This window comes from Drosophila suzukii, chromosome X, assembly GCF_043229965.1.
Source record: "Drosophila suzukii chromosome X, CBGP_Dsuzu_IsoJpt1.0, whole genome shotgun sequence".
Taxonomy (NCBI): Eukaryota; Metazoa; Arthropoda; class Insecta; order Diptera; family Drosophilidae; genus Drosophila; species Drosophila suzukii.
Window position 1 is genome coordinate 6,088,186 of NC_092084.1, and position 22,073 is coordinate 6,110,258.

The window sequence follows — 22,073 nt, forward strand, 5'->3', positions numbered from 1 at the left end:
TTGGAGCAGAGACAGAGACAGAGACATTGAAAGAGGGAGAGAGGGACGACTCACAAATGTAATACACACATCAGGCAAATAAATTAGAAGGCAACTCCTTCGGCAGAAGCGTCAGCCAGGCCGCGCCCCCCGTTCGCACTCGCGGTTCAAGGTGCCGGGCAGTCCTACAAAATGGTAGATACCGAACCCAATCCCGAACCCAAGCCCAAACCCAAACTTAAACTCAGAAACCCAGGTGAGTGGGGATGCAGAGTGGCGAGTAATGCAGACAATCCGTCATGCAGGTGTGAATGATTCATTAATTTCTCGCCTTCATACGAATTTTCATTTCAGTTAACATGCAAGCGGAACCGAAACGAGCCTCAAAGAGTTACGCACACTGCGAGAAAAACATGTCCTGAAAGCAATAACCTAACCATTTTAGGGTGATGCTAGGGGCCAGTTAAGCTAGTATATTTCTATATTATCTAGAACAATGTGCAGGAGTTACATTTTAAGATATGTTAAAAAACCCCTATTGAGTTTGCCATCTTAAAAAAATTGTTGTAAGTAATAATAGCCAACAAAATGATATAATTGATGATGATATATGTTCTATTTGAAAGGCTTAGTTTAAATGCATTTGAATGTCTGGTGGTTTAAAAAATATGGAGAAATACATTTGATTTAGATTGTTAGTAATGTTCTTGCAATACCATATGAATTTTCTTCGGTGTGGCGAGGATCGGTAAAGAGGGTAAGACGGGAGAATAACTCTGAAGATGGAGATGGGGCTGGACTTTAACGGCGACGTATGCCTGGCAGCCTTCTTGAAGATCCGCTCGACTCCATCCCCATCCCCCATCCAGCCACATCCACAGAACCCACTGCTGATCCTCCGAGCTTAACGTCTTCATTACGCACGGCCACGGCCCACGTTTCCTGCCGCCTTCTCCTCTCCTGGCAGCCAGAAACACGAAAAGAAACAGAAACGGAGTCGGATTCTGAATCAGAACCAGAAAAAGTCATACAGACACAGAAACCAGAGACCCACTCTGTCTACCTTGCCAATTTCGTTTTGCATTTTCAATTTCGTGGCATTTCCTTTCGGGATCTGCGAATCTGGGGATCTCGGGATCCGTGGATCTGGGAATCTCGGCACCTGGGCACCTGGGGATCCAGCGTGGATCGAGCCTAAGCCGAAACGCCAGCGGGTGGCCAGCGGTCGCAGCTGGTGGGGATTGTCTGCGGATCGGCGAGCGTTAATTAGCTGATGAGCCCAAAGATCAAATGCCAATTAACCAATCGAAGTGCACAAAAGAGGCTCTAATTGAATTAGGGTTAAATGACCCCGCTGTGATATCAGGGTTGTGCAAATAATTTCAGAAAACGTATGTGCTCGTAACCCAAAAGAAAAAATAGAAACTATAAACTATATATCTAAATTACTTGTTCAAAAACATAGTAATAATCGAATTTCAATAGTGTACCCCATATTAATGGAATTAGTTTATAATTATAATATTACTGCACTACATGTATATTATCATTACCAAGTAACTAAAGAAAATAAATATATATATTATACTTGTTTTTGTTATTATTCCCCCGAAACACAATCAATGGAATATATTTCAAATAGTTGTAGTCCGTAAACACCCAATTGGGTTCCACATTAAAAAAACCCAACTCATTGTTAACTGGGTAATTGGTTTGCACAATCACTTCTGGTCAATTCAATTGCTTGGGATATGAGTTAGTTAAATACAAATTCATTTAGTGGGTACACAATGTTACCTATTGGAAAAGTAAACCTTATTTATATGCAAATTTGAAGTCAATAGGCCATTGTATAATTCCAATTAAGATTCCTTAAAATTAGCCCGGACCCAAGTTTTGGATACAAACGACATGCGTGCGAGGATTTCACACGAATTGCAGCTCGTTGCGGGTCGTAAAAAGCGCTGAATGATCTTAGCCTGCTGTTTGCCGTTTGGATGGATCTTAATATAACAACAATTCATATTTTTTATTACACCTACTTTGGGGCCCACAAAAGGCGACGTTGAGCCGATCGGCGACCAGGCGAGCGGCCCCGAAATGAAGGCGTTAACCAACTTTAATACATTTATTTGGGCCACAAAGCCAAGCTGGCCGGGATTGGGGATGGAATGGTATGGTATGGGGACTTCAGATTCGGACTCCAACTGAAACTGAGACTTCCACCTCGAACTTGGCAACTGGGCAACTCGGGAACCCGGGAACTCGGGCGCAGGCGCAGGCGCAGCAGACGCTGCCATATCTGTCCAAAGTAATAATTATGTTTCACGTTGTTATCCTAATTTACGTGCCCCAGAACAGAGACCTAAACAGAATCCCAGTATGAGGTGCACTTGAAGAAATAAGGGACAACTAAACCTGAAGATTTATAAAAGTCCTCTTTGTTTTCTTATACGATTTTCCTAATAAGTTTATGTAGTTTAAGTTTACTTACTTTTAAGGTTATCCTAAATGTTTTAAAGTAGTTAAAAGTATCTTATAATTTTTTTTGATACTTAAATATTGCAAATGGAAATGGAAAATACTTAAGGCACATGTTTTGCAAAAAATTATTTGTAGAATTTTTTTGCGAGACTGTTTTCTGCAAGTGCTTGAACCTGAACCTCCGTCACAACCGATGCCCGGGGCTCAAACTGAAGCCAAAGCTGAAGCTTCAGCCAAAACTGAGGCTCATCATCGTTGGCTGGTCGGCGCATTTCACTGGAAAAATATTAAACACAAAGCGAGATACTGAAAATTGATTTCTCACCTTCGTGCACGTTATGGAGGTGGAGGTCTGCGGCTCTGGAAGGAGGTATCCTGTCTTTGTGGCTTATAATTAATTAATACGTAGCTGCACATGTACAAATACAGGTATAAATATCCGGATTTGGATATAGCACTTCGTGATTTGCACGCCCGCCGCGTTTTGTTTCGTTTTTTGCTTCGTTTGACGGGCTCGAAAAACATTTCAATAATCATAATCTCACAGAGAAGGGGGTATGGGAATGGGTATGGGTATGGTATGGGTATCTATGGAGGAAGAGGAAGAGAAGGAGGAAGGGTTCTGGTTCGGGAACCCGCCAGACAGCCTGTCGCAGTGCCACCTCCCCCTTTTCCACGGGCCGCTCACCTCCACTCGTAAATTAACATTTATCTGTGAATTTATTGCATCATCGAGAAAAGTTTTCAATTCGCTGGAGAAGCAGCCGAGAAACGTAGGAGCAATGGGTGTGGGGGATATGGGGGATAGTCTGGTAGGTAGTCTATACCCCATACCATTCCCATTCCCAAGCACCTGTTGGTCAATGGGAAATTTATTTGTCATTCCTCTTGCACCATTTGTCGTGGCTTTTAATTTGCTTTCAAAACGCAGCTTAGTTTTCCATTTCGAAATCTACATTACACTCTTTTTTCAGAGGGTATAGCCTTTTTTCATAAAATTGGCACCAGATAAATGAAATTTGATGTTATTTTATGATGATATAATACATTTGGGTATAGGAACTACATATGTACCTTTAGCTACCTAATCAAATATGAACGTAATCTCGTCATTTGATATAAGTTCTTTAATTTTTTTTATAAAGTTTGGATATAACCAATATCTATCAATCCATCAATAATATATTTAATTATTTTGTAATATTAGGGCAACCGGATATCGGTCTTGTTCCCAACTTTTAAGCCACCTCTTTAGATATTATTGTTTTCTTTGAATTTTGTTGGGACTTCGGTTCAGTTCGTTGGCCTCCCCCCGGGAAAATCCCCCCCTTGCCCAACTCGCTCGACGTGACATTTTAAAACGAGCATGGCATATAAAAATTTGTATGATATGATTTTTATAGACTCCAAATCGATTTTTTTATGATCATCGCTGCCGCTTTTTATGCGCTCGCCACGGTTTTATGTGACAGCAGTGCAGCGGGGGTTAACGGGCGGGGGTTAGGTGTTAATGTTAACCCATTCGACGAGGCCCGGATGGCTGCTGCATTTGTATACTCTTATGTAATTATGTAATTAGGTGTTGAGGCAAACCATTCAAAAGAGAGAGGGGTCACAAAATACTGATGCTGCCCATGATGATGATGATGGCCATGATTATATGTATACAGGGGACCGTTAGGTGGGCTTGGGCCTCCTTATCGAGGCATTCGGATCGCACGACATATGGGCCATATGCCATATACGATCGATCCCAGTCAATATCCGGTCGTGGCCGATCGGGCGGCCACCTGTTGTGCCCCTTTTTCTATGTGCGCCGCATTTTTAATTTAATTTTTTGCACTCTCCTCCATATGCAAGCTTAAATTATTTCGTGCGGGCTTCAACTCCATCCTCCTGCTCCTGCTCCTGCTCCTGCCGCCGGTGATTAATAAAGCCAACATCCAGGTATAGGTATAGGTATAGGGACTGGGACTTCGACTTCGACTTGAGCTGCCAAAGCAACAGCAACAGCTGGCTGCAACAGCCTGGCCAATTCCCATTGCCAATCCCGTTCGTGGGAAGAGAAGAGCAGGGAGGCCGGGCCCAAAAACAGTCCCATAAGCAGTTGACTTTCTTTTTTATGGACTAATAATCATTTGGCCAGCTACTAATTGGCGATGGCTTACACGAAGCTCTTGATTTCCTGTGCATTTTCGATTTTTCCCCTGGCACCCCACTTTTAGTCAATATAATCCTTCAAATGAAATAAAGAGTCCAAAGGCCATGTTTTATGCCTACATCTAGGCGCCTTAGGGATTTAAAATGGATGCATTTTCCTGACGAAATTGGCCTGCACTTGCGAGTTTAAGGGCCAATTTCTTGCTCTTTGACACCAGGAATTTTATCAAAAAATCTTTCATTTACTTCAACAAATTGAAAGGATTCAAAACATATTTTCGTGAAAAGTGCTGAATTTATTGGTCTCAGACACCAGGCAAACAGAAATCTTAGCAAGTGTCAGCTGGTAACTAAAAGTGAACTTAAATAACTGTTTATTTTCAAGATGGCGGCCCTTTACATATTTCCCCTCCCCCCACTGACCAATAGGAATTGATCACCATTGGAAAGAACAGTTAGTTGCGAGCCAAACGCAGACCAGAGATGTGCATCCATGGCCGTGGCACCAGTTTGTCACGAGCTTGTCGCGATCTTGTCACGAGCTTGTCACGATATGCTTGAAGTAACAGTTAAGTCCTATGTATTTGCTTAGGCCGTGCCAAAAGGAAGAAATCACGAGAGCATCTCTAAGTAAGCTTGGAAAAAGCTAATCAGCTGATCGTTTTACACCTACTAAACGTTTATGTTCGCCTGGTGTCTGAAAAAAAATCTAGCAATTCGACAATTTGCTAGACGAGCAAATAAGGTATTTTTGGATTTATGATTTCTATTATTGACATTTTAATGAGGTCTGAAATGAAATTTCTTGATCTTTGACACCAGGCCAACATAATCCGTAGCAGGCGGCTGTTGGGCGTTAAACTTTTTTTTACTGGAAGTAAACCGTTAGTTTAGTATAGCAGACTAGAGATGGGCAATCGCTTGATCGGCCACTAATGCCCTACATATTTTAAGGTGGCACACCTCTAGTAAGGCCTTAAAAACTAATCGTTGGCCACCTACGAGTTTTCCTGTTCACCTGGTGTTTGAAATTGAAAAATTGCTAGTTTACTTCAACAAATTGAAAGGATTCGTATATATTTTCAGTCAAAGTGCTGGATTTATGGGTCTCAGACACCAGGCAAACAGAAAACTTAGCAAGTGACAGCTGGTTGCTAAAAGTAAACTTAAATAACTGTTAATTTTCAAAATGGCAGCCCTTTCCATATTTCCCCTCCCCCATCTGACCAATAGAAATCTATCTTCATAGGAAACAACCGTTAGTTGAAAGCCAAACGCAGACCAGAGATGAGCAACCATGGCCGAGTCACAAGCTTGTCACGAACTTATCACGATCTTGTCACGAGCTTGTCACGATATACACGAAATAACAGTTAAGTCATATGCATTTGCAAAAGGAAGCAATCACGACGTCATCTCTAAGTGAGCTCTGATTAAACTGATCAGCTGATCGATTCTCCACCTGCTAAACGTTTATGTTCGCCTGGTGTCTGAAATTAAATATATTATTTGACAGTTTTCTCTACGAGCAAAGAAGGTATTTTGGATTTATGATTTCTATTGACTTCTTTATTTGATTGTATTGGGGATTTAGATTAAATTTGCCGGGCAATTTTTGATTTAAATTACCAGGCGGAAATAAACCCCCATTAGGTTTGTAGAATTTACAAACGGTGTATTACTACAGAAACAATTTAATTACCTATTAAAAATGTGTTTTTTTTTAAATGCAGTTAAATTAAACTGACTTTTCTTAAAGGAACTTTTGCTAGTCTGGTGGTCATTTAACCATCCTTAATACCACTGGCATACCAAAAATCCTTAGTTGTATATTAATAAAAAGAACATAATTTTATAAGTTTTAAAATGGTTTTTATTTTCTTACTAAGCCTAATACGAAATGTACACTTATGGTAGGTGTTTACTTATTCTTATGGCGAACTATTTACAAGTATGGGGAGGACAGAGATACTCTTCTTCACTTCCTGAGCACCGCATTGGCACTGGAGTCCTGGTGGAGTGCGAGGAATACCCTCAGGCGGTGGTACGAGCAGGCCACCCGACATCCCCGGGTGCAGAACTCCCGATCCGCGCACATGGAGCTGGCCAGACTCCGCTGGACGACGACGAGGACGCGGCAGTAGTCGTGGCACATGTAGCACTCTGGTCGGGATCGACAGAGGAGGGGGGGCGTGATCGCCGGCATGGACTGGCGGTAGCAGCGCTCCCGGCACTCGCCGATCCTCTGGGCTAGTCCTTGGGCACTCCCACTTCCAGTGGATCCGGATACAGAGGCGCCCAGCGCGTTTCCAGAGAGGAGGATGGTGGTCAGGCACAGGAAGTTGATCACGGTGATCTTTGGTACTGCTGCCATGTCTCTTGAGTGTGTCTTCTTAAATTGTCGCAAATTCAAAGTGGTTATGTGTGGATCGCTTGAGTTTCCTCGGGCTTCTGATTGTCCCGGTCTGGTAGTATCGCCTTATATACCTCGACGATTTCATTCACAAAACGTCTGGAAAATCCCGGCTCCCTACCTGGTCACCAAATACCACTCGAGTCCAGGTCGGATCGGATCTTGTCGAGCGGGTCTGGATTCAGGTAATTGACAACACGTGTGCGCAACGCTTCGCCAACGAATTTTCATGAATGGCCGGCTCTGCGGGAAATCCCCTGGAACTTCCCGCCATTCATTTCGTTACCTGCAAATGGGTTGAATCCCGCGTTCGTTCCCTTGTGGCGCCATTCGGTGACAGTTTTTATTGTTGCGTAATACGTTTCTAACTGATCTATGGCTCGACTGACGGATCTACCTAGCTCAAACTCGAAAGTGGACAGGCGCAAATTAATTGGGAAAGTTGTAGGTAAAACCACATTTATCCTCTCGATAAACAGCGTGCCAGGAAATTAGTCTTAGAGGAATGAGAAAAATCTGTAAAGTAAAGTATGGCTTACTAGTTTTAAGGAAAAAGTTGTTAAATTTAAAAGTTGTATAGCTCAGATATTTTATATATTTTTTAACGATTAAAGGGTGTGTCAGAAAACTTACAGAAATGGAACTTTTCTTCGATCATAGGGCTTCAACATTGCATCAAAATCTCGATGCACGCATATAGTTTTACTCTGTTTTTCGTAAATCGGATTTCTATTGTTTGCTTTCCCAAGTTACCTGAACTTTCCAAAATGTTCACACTGAAAATAGAATAAAAAAATAGTAAGTTAGTTTTTAAAACAATTGAATTTATTTCAGGTATGCTGGCTCCATCTATATTTGAGTATATTTTTCAGCCAAGGATTTGTATTCTTACATTTTACATTGGCAGATACTTAGGAAAGTGTATCCGCTGTTAGGGTGGGTGCCTCTGCTAGCATCCATTGCACAGCGGGAAATATCTTCGTCAAGATAACGTCACTTTAAGGCTCATTTTGAAACTGAATCATTAACCAACATTTGCATTCCAGATGCTAGAAAGGGGGATACGAATTTTCAACAAAAAATCGTAGTTCAGCAAATTCAAGGCGTACAGCTAAAAGACCGACTGTTCTGAGCAGCTTGCTAGATATGCTAACGATTACTATCACTTTAAGGAAAATTTATTTTTTGGCCAATTTTCGCATTTTTTGTAAAGTTACCCTTTACAAAAAATGCGAAAATTGGCCAAAAAATAAATTTTTGCGAAAAATGGAAAAAATAAAAAATTTCCAGGTTTGAATGTCAATTGATTGGAAATTAAACTACAAATCCAACGAGGTATGGCATTCCTCATTCTGACTTTTATTTTTTAGTTTGGCAGCCAAAAAACTGAGTTTTTATGGCAAAAAAAAAGGTTAAAATTTTTGTGAAAAATGGAGATGCAGATGTTTGTCAAAAATGTGAAATTTTTTTTCGGTTTTTCAATCGTAGTTTAGCCAAATCAAGGCGTACAGCTAAAAGACCGACTGTTTTGAGCAGCTTGCTAGATATGCTAACGATCACTATCACTTTAAGGAAAATTTATTTTTTGGCAATTTTTCGCATTTTTTGTAAGGTTTGAATGTCAATCGATTGGAAATTAAACTACAAATCCAACGAGGTATGGCATTCCTCATTCTGACTTTTATTTTTATTTTGGCAGCCAAAAAACTGAGTTTTTATGGCAAAAAATAGGGGTAACATTTTTGTGAAAAATGGAGATGCAGATTTTTGTCAAAAATGCGAAATTTTTTTTTTGGTTTTTCAATTGTAGTTTAGCCAAATCAAGGCGTACAGCTAAAAGACTGACAGTTTTGAGCAGCTTGCTAGATATGCTAGCGATCACTATCACTTTAAGGGAAATTTATTTTTTGACTCATTTTCGCATTTTTTGTAAGGGGTAACATCATCTATTTTTGCGAAAAATGGAAAAAATAAAATATTTCCAGGTTTGAATGTCAATCGATTGGAAATTAAACTACAAATCCAACGAGGTATGGCATTCCTCATTCTGACTTTTATTTTTATTTTGGCAGCCAAAAAACTGAGTTTTTATGGCAAAAAATAGGGGTAAAATTGTTGTGAAAAATGGAGATTCAGATTTTTGTCAAAAATGTGAAATTTTTTTTCGGTTTTTCGATCGTAGTTTAGCCAAATCAAGGCGTACAGCTAAAAGACCGACTGTTTTGAGCAGCTTGCTAGATATGCTAACGATCACTATCACTTTAAGGAAAATTTATTTTTTGGCAATTTTTCGCATTTTTTGTAAGGGGTAACATCATCTATTTTTGCGAAAAATGGAAAAAATAAAAAATTTCCAGGTTTGAATGTCAATCGATTGGAAATTAAACTACAAATCCAACGAGGTATGGTATTCCTCATTCTGACTTTTATTTTTATTTTGGCAGCCAAAAAACTGAGTTTTTATGGCAAAAAATAGGGGTAAAATTTTTGTGAAAAATGGAGATGCAGATTTTTGTCAAAAATGCCAAATTTTTTTTCGGTTTTTCGATCGTAGTTTAGCCAAATCAAGGCGTACAGCTAAAAGACCGACTGTTTTGAGCAGCTTGCTAGATATGCTAACGATCACTATCACTTTAAGGAAAATTTATTTTTTGGCAATTTTTCGTATTTTTTGTAAGGGGTAACATCATCTATTTTTGCGAAAAATGGAAAAAATAAAAAATTTCCAGGTTTGAATGTCAATTGATTGGAAATTAAACTACAAATCCAACGAGGTATGGCATTCCTCATTCTGACTTTTATTTTTATTTTGGCAGCCAAAAAACTGAGTTTTTATGGCAAAAAAAAAGGTTAAAATTTTTGTGAAAAATGGAGATGCAGATTTTTGTCAAAAATGTGAAATTTTTTTTCGGTTTTTCAATCGTAGTTTAGCCAAATCAAGGCGTACAGCTAAAAGACCGACTGTTTTGAGCAGCTTGCTAGATATGCTAACGATCACTATCACTTTAAGGAAAATTTATTTTTTGACTAATTTTCGCATTTTTTGTAAGGGGTAACATCATCTATTTTTGCGAAAAATGGAAAAAATAAAAAATTTCCAGGTTTGAATGTCAATCGATTGGAAATTAAACTACAAATCCAACGAGGTATGGCATTCCTCATTCTGACTTTTATTTTTATTTTGGCAGCCAAAAAACTGAGTTTTTATGGCAAAAAATAGGGGTAAAATTGTTGTGAAAAATGGAGATTCAGATTTTTGTCAAAAATGCCAAATTTTTTTTCGGTTTTTCGATCGTAGTTTAGCCAAATCAAGGCGTACAGCTAAAAGACCGACTGTTTTGAGCAGCTTGCTAGATATGCTAGCGATCACTATCACTTTAAGGGAAATTTATTTTTTGACTAATTTTCGCATTTTTTGTAAGGGGTAACATCATCTATTTTTGCGAAAAATGGAAAAAATAAAATATTTCCAGGTTTGAATGTCAATCGATTGGAAATTAAACTACAAATCCAACGAGGTATGGCATTCCTCATTCTGACTTTTATTTTTATTTTGGCAGCCAAAAAACTGAGTTTTTATGGCAAAAAATAGGGGTAAAATTTTTGTGAAAAATGGAGATGCAGATTTTTGTCAAAAATGCCAAATTTTTTTTCGGTTTTTCGATCGTAGTTTAGCCAAATCAAGGCGTACAGCTAAAAGACCGACTGTTTTGAGCAGCTTGCTAGATATGCTAACGATCACTATCACTTTAAGGAAAATTTATTTTTTGGCAATTTTTCGCATTTTTTGTAAGGGGTAACATCATCTATTTTTGCGAAAAATGGAAATAATAAAAAATTTCCAGGTTTGAATGTCAATCGATTGGAAATTAAACTACAAATCCAACGAGGTATGGCATTCCTCATTCTGACTTTTATTTTTATTTTGGCAGCCAAAAAACTGACTTTTTATGGCAAAAAATAGGGGTAAAATTTTTGTGAAAAATGGAGATTCAGATTTTTGTCAAAAATGCCAAATTTTTTTTCGGTTTTTCGATCGTAGTTTAGCCAAATCAAGGCGTACAGCTAAAAGACCGACTGTTTTGAGCAGCTTGCTAGATATGCTAACGATCACTATCACTTTAAGGAAAATTTATTTTTTGGCAATTTTTCGCATTTTTTGTAAGGGGTAACATCATCTATTTTTGCGAAAAATGGAAAAAATAAAAAATTTCCAGGTTTGAATGTCAATTGATTGGAAATTAAACTACAAATCCAACGAGGTATGGCATTCCTCATTCTGACTTTTATTTTTATTTTGGCAGCCAAAAAACTGAGTTTTTATGGCAAAAAAAAAGGTTAAAATTTTTGTGAAAAATGGAGATGCAGATTTTTGTCAAAAATGTGAAATTTTTTTTCGGTTTTTCAATCGTAGTTTAGCCAAATCAAGGCGTACAGCTAAAAGACCGACTGTTTTGAGCAGCTTGCTGCTATCACTTTAAGGAAAATTTATTTTTTGGCAATTTTTCGCATTTTTTGTAAGGGGTAACATCATCTATTTTTGCGAAAAATGGAAATAATAAAAAATTTCCAGGTTTGAATGTCAATCGATTGGAAATTAAACTACAAATCCAACGAGGTATGGCATTCCTCATTCTGACTTTTATTTTTATTTTGGCAGCAAAAAAAATGAGTTTTTATGGCAAAAAAATAGGGTTAAAATTTTTGTGAAAAATGAAGATTCAGATTTTTGTCAAAAATGCGAAATTTTTTTTCGGTTTTTCAATCGTAGTTTAGCCAAATCAAGGCGTACAGCTAAAAGACCGACTTTTTTGAGCAGCTTGCTAGATATGCTAACGATCACTACTACTTTAAGGGAAATTTATTTTTTGGCCAATTTTCGCATTTTTTGTAAGGGGTAACATCATCTATTTTTGTCAAAAATGGAAAAAATAAAAAATTTCCAGGTTTGAATGTCAATCGATTGGAAATTAAACAACGAGCTCAACGAGATATGACATTCCTCGTTCTGACTTATATTTTAATTTTGGCAGCAAAAAAACTGAGTTTTTATGGCAAAAAAATAGGGTTAAAATTTTTGTGAAAAATGAAGATTCAGATTTTTGTCAAAAATGCGAAATTTTTTTTCGGTTTTTCAATCGTAGTTTAGCCAAATCAAGGCGTACAGCCAAAAGACCGACTGTTTTGAGCAGCTTGCTAGATATGCTAACGATCACTATCACTTTAAGGCAAATTTATTTTTTGTCCAATTTTCGCATTTTTTGTAAGGGGTTACATCATCTATTTTTGCGAAAAATGGAAAAAATAAAAAATTTCCAGGTTTGAATGTCAATCGATTGGAAATTAAACTACAAATCCAACGAGGTATGGCATTCCTCATTCTGACTTTTATTTTTATTTTGGCAGCCAAAAAACTGAGTTTTTATGGCAAAAAATAGGGGTAAAATTTTTGTGAAAAATGGAGATGCAGATTTTTGTCAAAAATGCGAATTTTTTTTTTTGGTTTTTCAATCGTAGTTTAGCCAAATCAAGGCGTACAGCTAAAAGACTGACTGTTTTGAGCAGCTTGCTAGATATGCTAGCGATCACTATCACTTTAAGGGAAATTTATTTTTTGACCAATTTTCGCATTTTTTGTAAGGGGTAACATCATTTATTTTTGCGAAAAATGGGAAAAATAAAAAATTTCTAGGTTTGAATGTCAATCGATTGGAAATTAAACTACGAGCTCATCGAGGTATGTCAATTCGCAATCTGACCCCTTGTAGCATTATGCCTGCCAAAACAGTGAATTTTTAGAACGAAATATGAGACTTCGATTTTGGTAAAAATTCTCTTTTTCAAATCAAGTCGTACAGCAAAAGGACCGACTGTTTTGAGCAGCTTACAACAAATACTCACTTACAAGAAAATTTATTTAATTGAAAGTTTGGTATATAAAAGGTAAATTACAAGTTTATTTTTATTAAATATGTGTTTATATATAGAAAACTCGGGTAAATAAAAAAAAAAATTATAAAATAATCAATTAAATATTATAAAAAAAAACGTATATTAAAATAGCTCTAAACCTTTTTGGGCCTTATCATCATTTCCGAAGCAGTAAGCGACACATTGTAGTTGTAGTTCTGCCATGTACCCCATTGAATTCCTTGGGGACCGTCCTTCTTGATGCCATCACTGTAGTACTTTCCATTTAGCGTGCTGAAATTGCAGGTGTTTAATTAGTTAGTTTGACTAGTATTTATTTTAAGATGACGTACCTGATGCAACAGGCCTTGTACCACCAACCACCAGCATGGTCCACAGCGCAATTGCCCCTTGCCTTGTCATTATCGCGATCGTATGTGCTGAACTTATCATTCAAATTGTAGGATAGAGAGTCTCCGGCCGGACCTTCGGACGCTCCCAGCGACTTAAGCGCATACGATTCGGACTCGCTGCCGATTTGAAAGTTATCGTAGTGAATATAGCTGGTGGATCCATAGAACATGCCGATCTTAATATACAGCTCGTGTGGCACAGCAGCTGTCATCTGGTGGATTTTCTCCAGCCCTAGGAAGAACTCGCCGTTTATGTTGCCGAAGCCATTCTTATATTCCTGCCAGGATCGAGCGAAGTCCACGGAACCGTTGAAACGCCTCTGAATCGTCATCCAACCAGTGGCGTTGCAGGGAACTGCAAAGTGCTTGAGTCCACGGGGCTTAACCTTGTAGATACCACCTAGACCACCACTGGGACACCTATCTGTTCCATTCGACTTTAGCAGATCATCGGTAACTTCATTCAGTTCCTCCGAAATCGACTTGAGTTTATAGCTCAGACCGTTGATTTCCTTTTTGCTTGTCGTTATGTCTGCATTTTGCTTCTTAATTAGGGCATCCTTCTTATCGACCACATCCTCCTGGACTTTGATTTCAGACAAAGCACTTGCCAACCGGCTCTCCAATTTGTTCTCCTTTTCCGTCAGCGTATTAACTTTGGCTACCAGTTCCCTTTGATCCTTGATTTGTTCGACTTGAATGCTCAACTGTTTGGTTAGATCTTTGATCTTGGCATCGTTGCTTGAAAGCTGACGACCTGCGACATCAAATTTAGCCTTTACTTCGGACAGTTTTTCAGTTAACTTATTGATCGTATCCTCCTTAAGCTGGAGAACTTCTGATTGATACTTGATTTTATCAGCTTGTGCAGCTAGAACGTCTTCCTTGGAGTCCAATTCCCTTTCGGCCACGGTTAACTGGCTCTGCAAGTCCTTGATGGCCATTTCCCTGGTATTTGCCGTGTCCTTCAGCTCGGCATTAGAATCGGATAACTGCTGGAGCTGCTGCAGATGACCCATTAGGGGATTCAAAAGTTCCACACAGTAATTATTGCATTGTGGATTTACTGGATCTGCACCGGCAAAGGATTGCGACTTCAGAAGCCACAAGGCCATACAAATCGGCAACCAGGCAAAATTCATTGTGTTAAAGCACTGTCGAACGATGCACTCTGAACTAAACTTAACTAAAACTGAAGCTTATGGGTGGCTTATATAGGCAAATGGGGCTTAAGATAAGAGGACTCAAGTCTTTGTTGAATTGACACATAAAAACATCACTTTTTATGTTAAAAATAATAATTAATTCTGAGTCATAGGAAAACAAAATTACACATAGCACATGACAATGCGAATTCCCAAAACTGATTGGGTCAAAAGTTGACGAGTCTACTTTTAAAACTCTTTAAGATTATACCCTTCAAAGTCATGCGCATTTATTTTAACTTAAGAGATATCGATTTTCTAAATGAAAATACACAAATGACGGTTTCTCCAGCTCAGATTTTTTCCATTACTTATGAAATACTCAAAACCTTAAGCGCCTCACCAAAAAAAATACAAGATTACCTTTTGATCAGTACAGAATTTGTTTTGATCATAAAAACCAAGTTGTCCTTTTTATGAAATACACAAAACATAAATGAAACAAAGTAAAGATATCTCAGAAAATACATTTTCCGGAAATTCTGAGTTAAAGGGTTGTACACCCGTTCAAGACTTATAAAATCCCTAAAGGTTGAGGATTTTATTATTGAAAACCAAGTAAAAAGATAGCAAAATAGTCATTTTAGGGTGGGTAAGAAATAGACAACATTATATTTTGATGCGCCAGAATATGCAGCCTTAAAAACGGCATGGGAAAGTATTACATTTATTTGAAGCATCCCCAAACGTATACCAGAAATAAAACGATCAGCACTTTTGTTTAATTTTTATTATTAAAAATGTTCTTTATATTGCCTTTGTTGTTTTGCTCATTTGCTGTGACCGTTCGTTCTCCTCTCCCCCGCTCTCTTAATCATCTTACCATCTGCATTGCTTTGTATCTCTATCTTCAATCGTTTATTTTAATTTCCATAGACAAATATTGTTTGTTTAATGTTCAAAGAGGAGCAGAGTCCACTGACGGACTCGATTTTGGCTTGGCTTGGATTGGATTGGATTGGAGGGGTCTTTTAGGATTGGGAGGTTCTCTTATATGTATAAATATAGGACACAAAAATAAATACAAACTAAAAACAAACCATACGCAATAGTGTACACAAGTGTAGAGCTTAAAACATAAATAACAAAGCCGAAAACAAAAATTAGTTAACAATTCAAATAAATCTAAATACAAGTATTGGTTGTTGGTCTCCCATTCATCTCTGTGTGTTTGTCATCGATTGGTATCCTTGTTGAGTACAGGACTTGGATTAAACTAAGTACAATATCGGTTATTTCATGTTCGATCCCTTGCGCCTTAGGACCTTTGGGCACGGGTCTTGTGATGATTGAGCAGCTTCGAAATGGATTCAGATCGAGTGTGCATAACAGAACCTCAACTATATAGGGGGGCTAGGCTATATCAAATCTATTAAATATTAAATATCAAATATCAAACTGCAAATCGTCTTCCAATTAACATTCGACGACCTATTTAAATCACAGCTAAAAGGCAAGCATAAAAGTAATTAATTGAGTACACAAAACATCAACGACCTTGTCTCATTCTCATTCTCATTATCCTTCTCTGTCTTATTCGTGCCCAAAGGGGAGGGGGTTGGTTTGTGGGTGGGACTTGGATTACTGGCTCTCAAACATGTTTATGTACAATTCTGTTATTCGTTTACTTGACTACGCGTAATTAATTTATATAATCGTCATATTCTGTTTCTTCTGCCTTCCTTTCATTAAATAGTTAATATTTATAGTATAGCACCGAGTACAAAAAAATGATCAATAAACAGAGTTTTGAATTTTGTTTCCTTGGTTTTTCGTTTTTCGTTTTTTTTTTTTAGCAAAACTAACAATTTTTTCGCTTTGCTTACTCATGTAACTTTTGTTTTATGTTTGGTGTTTTTTTTCTTTTGCTGTTCTTGTTATACAGAACGTTTAACGGTTGTTTGTTTGTTTGCTTTGTTACTGTTGTTTAATGTTTCGTTAAATTCTACTACTTATTTAAGGTAATAATTTCTGTTGCTTTCGTTTACGTTTTGTTGTCACAAGCGAATCGTCTCTGTTCTTCTTTCTTCTCTTACATCGTTCCATCGCCAGATATCTGTAGGATATATAGATAAAACAAAAATAAGTAAGGGAAATATACATATGTATAAAATAATTACAATGTTGGGTACCAAGACTACTAATAGGTAACTCAATGATACGATTCCATAACATTTTGTCTTTTCGCGAATTCTTCAGAACTTACGAAACTATAATAATTTTGAGAAGTCGTATCTGCCTGACGGGCTACTAACTCACCTGCGAGTGCGAACTGTCGCTCTCCACCTGCTCGGAGTAGCAGTGCTTATAGTTAAGATAGTCTAGAAGTCTTCTCGGTAATGGCAATGTCTGTATTAGATCCTTTCGTATAACCGCCTTTAGTATAACAAATCTGAAAGGAAAAAAAAAATGAGTTTGGGATCCTAAAGAAGCATCCACAGGAACCGCAGAATCGCCGGATAAACCCACCTGCACATGTGCTGCAAGCTTTGTACATGCTTAAACCTAGATACTGGGTTGGTTAATTGCACACGCATTGGTCCGTGCTCCGGGCGACGATGCAGAAAGAATAGATATCTGGGGAGTACAATGCGGGTGTTTAATTGATGATCAAATGGATTTACTACTGGGTTGGACTAACCTGCCGCTCCGCGAATGCTCGACAGCCTTCTCAATGAACTCGGTGATGGTTTGTGACTTGAATTTGGCATACGAGCCAAAGGAGAAGGTTCCTAGAAATTCCGAAAAACCAGATATAATTTAAATTCACATTGGTAATCCAAGACAGGTCTCCCTTAAACTCACCCTGATCCTGCTCGATGCGCACATGGCGCACGCAGTTGTTCAGCTTGAAGCTGAGCGAGAATATGTAGTGGTCGTCGGAGCTATCGCGCACGATAAAGGAGCCGTCCGGTTCGCTGGAGAGCACCTTTTCGGCCGCCTCGCTGGACAGGGGACCCCAATACCAGCCGTACTAGGGGACAAGATCGGGATACGATTAGCTTTAATACGGTGGAGAGAGGTCATCAAACCTACGTCTTTGACTTTCTCAATGCTGGATGTGAACTGCAGTGCCCGCGGCTCCTGGACCACGTTCGACTTTAGCTCCTCCGGTTCCGATTTAACGGCTTCAATGGCATAGGCTGCAGCTAAGGGGGGCACAGAGAAGTATATATCGCTTTTAGAGACTGGTTAACCGGCAATGGAGGCGCACTACACTCACCCTTCTTTGGTAGTGGTGGCAGGGCGCGGGACTGGAACTTCTTGCGCAGATCGGCATTGGGTTCGTCCGCTTCCGCCGTGATTGACGCTCCTCCCGCGCCGCCGCCGTTCAGTTCGGTGGCCAGCTGCGGTTGGCCCGCTGCCCCCGGAGCGCTGGTTATCACGGCAGCTGGCGGGATCAGGGGCGCCGTTGCCCCCGCATTCGCGTTGGCAAGGGTACCGGTTTGGCCGCCACCGGAGCCTCGGCAACGACTGTGGTTGCTCCGCCGGAAACGGAAGATGCTACAGAAACGCTGCTTCAGGTTCAGCGTGAACTGTGACTTCTTCTCCGAGTGCAGGACGTGCTTGTTGTTCGGCGGCTGGAGCTGGTTGTGGTTGTGGTGCTCCGTCGGCGGCTTCTCCAGCTGCTGTTGTGATGGCTGATGGTTGTTGTTGTTGTTGTTGTTGAGCTTATCGTTGTCCAGGTTGTGTTTATTCTGCTTGCTCAGATACTTGCCACCGGCGCCGCTGCCTCCACCACCACCAACGCCTCCATCACTGCTGGCTCCTCCAGCCCCATTGGCCGCTCCTGGGGGACCACCTCCAGCTCGGGTGGTGCCCACACTGCTCCGCGTTCTCGCTGTGGTGGTGGTGGTATTGGTCGACACACTCCAAATGGTCTCGTTACTGGACTTGACCATCGGCTTGGGCGCGGGCTTGCCGGCATCCGAGTAAAGGGTGTGGTAGAACTGCTTCACCTCGTCCAGTGTCATGTGCAGTGGTTCCGATTCGGTGACCTGACCCATTCCGACGCCCACGGGCGTGCGGTATTTGCCATGCTTGCTCTTTTCCCCATCCCCGTCGCTGGTCTCCGTCCCGGCGCCCGTTCCAGATCCTGCGTAGCGCTGCTTGCGCTTGTTCCTCTTGTTTCGTCTGCTCGCCTTGTGGTAAGTGGGAGCCGTGGGCTTCTGCTGCTGCTCCTCGACCAACTGCTGCTGCTGCTGCTCGATCATGTCCACGGGGAAGGCGTAGATGTCCGAGTCGATGGGCACGTTGTAGAAGTCGGAGATCTCGCGCGTGAACAGCGCATCGTGGGACATGGCCTGGGTGATGAAGATGGAGTCGTCCGGCTTGTTGGCCGACGAGACATTTAGGGAGTTGTGCGAGCTGCTCAGGCGGCTGTTCAGCGAGTTCCTTGAGTTGGGCCGCTGGCCATGGCTGTAGCCGTAGCCCGGCTGGTGGTGGTGGTGGTGATGATGACTCCCATGGCCATGGCTATGGCTGTGATGGTAGTGACAGTGGCTGGTGTGGCCAAGCGGACTGTACAGCGAGGCCTGGCGTCGCTGCAGACTGCTGTTGTCCACCGGCTGCCTCCGGGCCCCGTAGTACAGGTCGTAGTCGTGAATTTCCGACAGGCCGGCACTGTTGAACCTCTGCTGGGCAGCCGCCGCCTTGGCACTAGCTATGTTGTCCTGCTCCGTGGGTATGGCCTTGAAATAGCGCGTGTGGTCCTGGTAATACGGGCACAGCGTCTGCTTAATCTTAACTATGGACACGGGCGGCGGCGGGGATGGCAGCGGCGAGCAGCTGCTGGCCTCCGACTGCTCCTCCTCCAGCAGATCCACGCTGTTGCCCAGCGAGCTGCTCACAATGTTGTTGGGCTCGTCGTATATGTTGTCCGTATGGCTATTCAGTATGGAATCGCTGGAGTACAGGTGCTTGTTGATCGCATACGACTCCTTGAGACTCATCTGGCCCAGGGCCTGGCCGTCCAGGGCGTCCAGCTTGCACTCGGTTTTGGCCAGCAGCAGGACCAACTGGTCCTGGCTGGGCGGATGCGGCTCCTCGGACAGGACTGCCGTTGCCAGGCCGCTCACCATGGTGGCGGCATCGTCCTTCAGGTGCTCAAACGACGATTGCGAGGATGTCCAGCGACGCAGGCTGTTCACTATATTCTTGGAAATGGAGCGCACCAGGGTGGTCTGTGGCGAGTCCTGGAACTCTGGCGGCGGATCAATCGGCGCCAGGGGTCCCTTCTTCAGCGTGTTAAAGTTCTCGGCACTCATCCCACCCTCCGAGCAGTTGTCCAGGCTATCGAACTGCGACACCTCGCCATCGCTCTCCACCATCTGCAAGATGAGACCTCACGGGATTAGGGGGTTTCACGGGGGGGTGGAGAATTGTGCGAACTCGGCGAACTCACCTCAATCTCGAATTTACACATGCCCAGGCGGTAGGAGTCGCCACTGGAGATGGAGCTGTTGGTGGTCAGGGGAACGCCGCTGTCGTCGCTCAAGGAGGCGGCCGCATTCAGCTCGATGCTGTTGGCGCTGACCAGTTCGTGGTGCGGCGGTGGCATGATGCTGAAGCTGTCGCTGCTACAGATGCTGGACACGCACACGCCTCCGCCCCCTCCTGCCACGCCTCCGCCCACGCCACCGCCCACATTGCCATTCGAATTGGAGCTGCAGTTGGAGTTGCTGTCCTTAAGCTTAATGGACGATTCCATTTTCGGGGCCAGAGACTCAGGTGAGAGGCAGCAGCTAAATGGAGAGATGAAAGGAGGTTCAGGATATTAAAAACTGTTTTGAAGAATACGAAGGAAATATGCAACGCCTGCCAAACAATAAAAGATTTGGGGGAATTCAGGTTATAAAAACATTTTTGGTTCCTGAAAATGCGTAGGCCAGATATTATAAGTGTTGATACACCTTGATTGCAAAATATGAATGTTGTTTCATGGAAATATTTATTACATAGGATCTTAATGTTCCTTTTTATAGCAAGCCTTAAAGAATTCGTATTGAAAACCTTTTTTTTATAAACAAAACCAGTTTGGCAATTAGGAGTTAGATATTTCACTACAATAGGATTGTTATAACTTTTAAATATCTACATATTATGCTCTTGTCTTTTTAATATCACCGACTCTGCGGTGTTGTCAACAACTTTCATTGCGAAATGCCTCCGTTTTTGTGAGCAGTAAGAGAAGCATACTTTTTAGGCGATATTCAGTCGGATGGATATAGTATTAGCTACCGATTTTAGGGTTCGATTTTGATTAATTGGATGACACACATCCCAACCTATGACTATGACCTTTGGGTGCGGCGGCTGCAGCTTGCAACGAATGCAATTGAAGGTCAATGACAGTTGCGTGCGCCGTTTTTCGTCCTGTCGTCCTGGCCGCCCCCTCGCCACCCGCACCGCTCCCCCTTTTTACCTACGCTCGTGCTTGTGCGCAGAAATTGAAGCCAAAAAAGCAGACGAGATTTTTTTTTTGGGCGTAGAGATTTAGTTGTTGGTGATTTGGCCCGAAAGTGGGAGATTTTTAAAGGAGCCTTGGCAAGAGATTTTGAAACTGCGGGACTGCGGGAGTTTTGATGACAGGGATTACAGGGATTACAGGGATGGGGTGATGGATCGTTGGTTATAATATTCTGATGCTGAAGTGCGTAAAAAGTACCGCTGTAGTACACACACATGGGCAAAGAGTAGCCGGAAAAGGCACCCGCCCCCCGAAAACCGCCCACCGACGTCGTGCGTCGTCGTTTTCGTAGTACGACGTTTGCTTTGCTAGTATTTTTTGTAAGCCATTTTATATAGGTGCCGCCAACTGGGCGAGGGGGTGGGTGGAAGGGGGGCGGTAGGGGGCAGTGCAGCAGCGATAACAAGAATTCTTATTACAATTTTGTCACTCTGCATATATACACAACTGGCACGCACACACTGGCACACACACACTCTGCGAGAGAGCCACGACACCTACGCACGTACACCGTACACACACACACACACACACTGGCTTAATTTAACACCTTTGCTTAATTTAATTATTGCTCTCCTGGCTCTCGCGTACACACACACACCAGCGCAGGCCAGACTCGCACACACATACACAAGACCGTTTGCATTCATTACAAATACAATTCCAGTTGCAATCGCCAATCGCACTTGCCTTTCTCCTCTCCTCCGATTAGATTCGCGACTCCCGATCCTGATTTCAATTGCAATTCCGATCAGATTCTTATTGGCTGCCCTGCGCGCTCAGCACTGCAAGCACTTGATTGTTAACGGGATTGATTGCACGCATTGCAATTGCTGCACGGCCGCTGCGCATTTTTTTTTTCGAAACTAAAAAAACAAGTTTTTAGAGATGGCACCTCATATATCGATATATATTTTAGGACATTTCTGTTGCCCGTTCTCGCCGGGATTTTGCAGTATTTTAATACTTAATTAATACTAGTTTAAATACCATCCGGTATTTCAGCTTTTAAAAACTGGCATATATTTTGTAAGTTAATT

General features: G+C 41.3%; 3 protein-coding genes across 3 annotated transcripts; all 3 read right to left on the minus strand.

Moving 5' to 3' along the window:
* Window positions 1–6,498: 6,498 nt before the first annotated feature.
* On the minus strand, window positions 6,499–7,496 carry LOC108016528 (uncharacterized). Its single transcript, XM_017083201.4, has one exon. The coding sequence runs from the start codon at window positions 6,995–6,997 to the stop codon at window positions 6,602–6,604; it is 396 nt and encodes a 131-aa protein (XP_016938690.1). The 5' UTR covers window positions 6,998–7,496; the 3' UTR covers window positions 6,499–6,601.
* Window positions 7,497–13,014: 5,518 nt separating this feature from the next.
* On the minus strand, window positions 13,015–14,550 carry LOC108016529 (fibrinogen-like protein A). Its single transcript, XM_017083202.4, has 2 exons — window positions 13,300–14,550; window positions 13,015–13,240 (listed from the first exon to the last, which is right to left on the minus strand). The coding sequence occupies exons 1-2, from the start codon at window positions 14,499–14,501 to the stop codon at window positions 13,102–13,104; spliced, it is 1,341 nt and encodes a 446-aa protein (XP_016938691.3). The 5' UTR covers window positions 14,502–14,550; the 3' UTR covers window positions 13,015–13,101.
* Window positions 14,551–15,849: 1,299 nt separating this feature from the next.
* On the minus strand, window positions 15,850–21,903 carry Socs16D (Suppressor of Cytokine Signaling at 16D). Its single transcript, XM_017083818.4, has 9 exons — window positions 21,724–21,903; window positions 19,969–20,308; window positions 17,788–19,894; window positions 17,601–17,713; window positions 17,370–17,538; window positions 17,206–17,296; window positions 17,034–17,141; window positions 16,824–16,956; window positions 15,850–16,620 (listed from the first exon to the last, which is right to left on the minus strand). The coding sequence occupies exons 2-9, from the start codon at window positions 20,272–20,274 to the stop codon at window positions 16,597–16,599; spliced, it is 3,051 nt and encodes a 1,016-aa protein (XP_016939307.2). The 5' UTR covers window positions 20,275–20,308; window positions 21,724–21,903; the 3' UTR covers window positions 15,850–16,596.
* Between the last annotated feature and the right edge of the window lie 170 nt (window positions 21,904–22,073).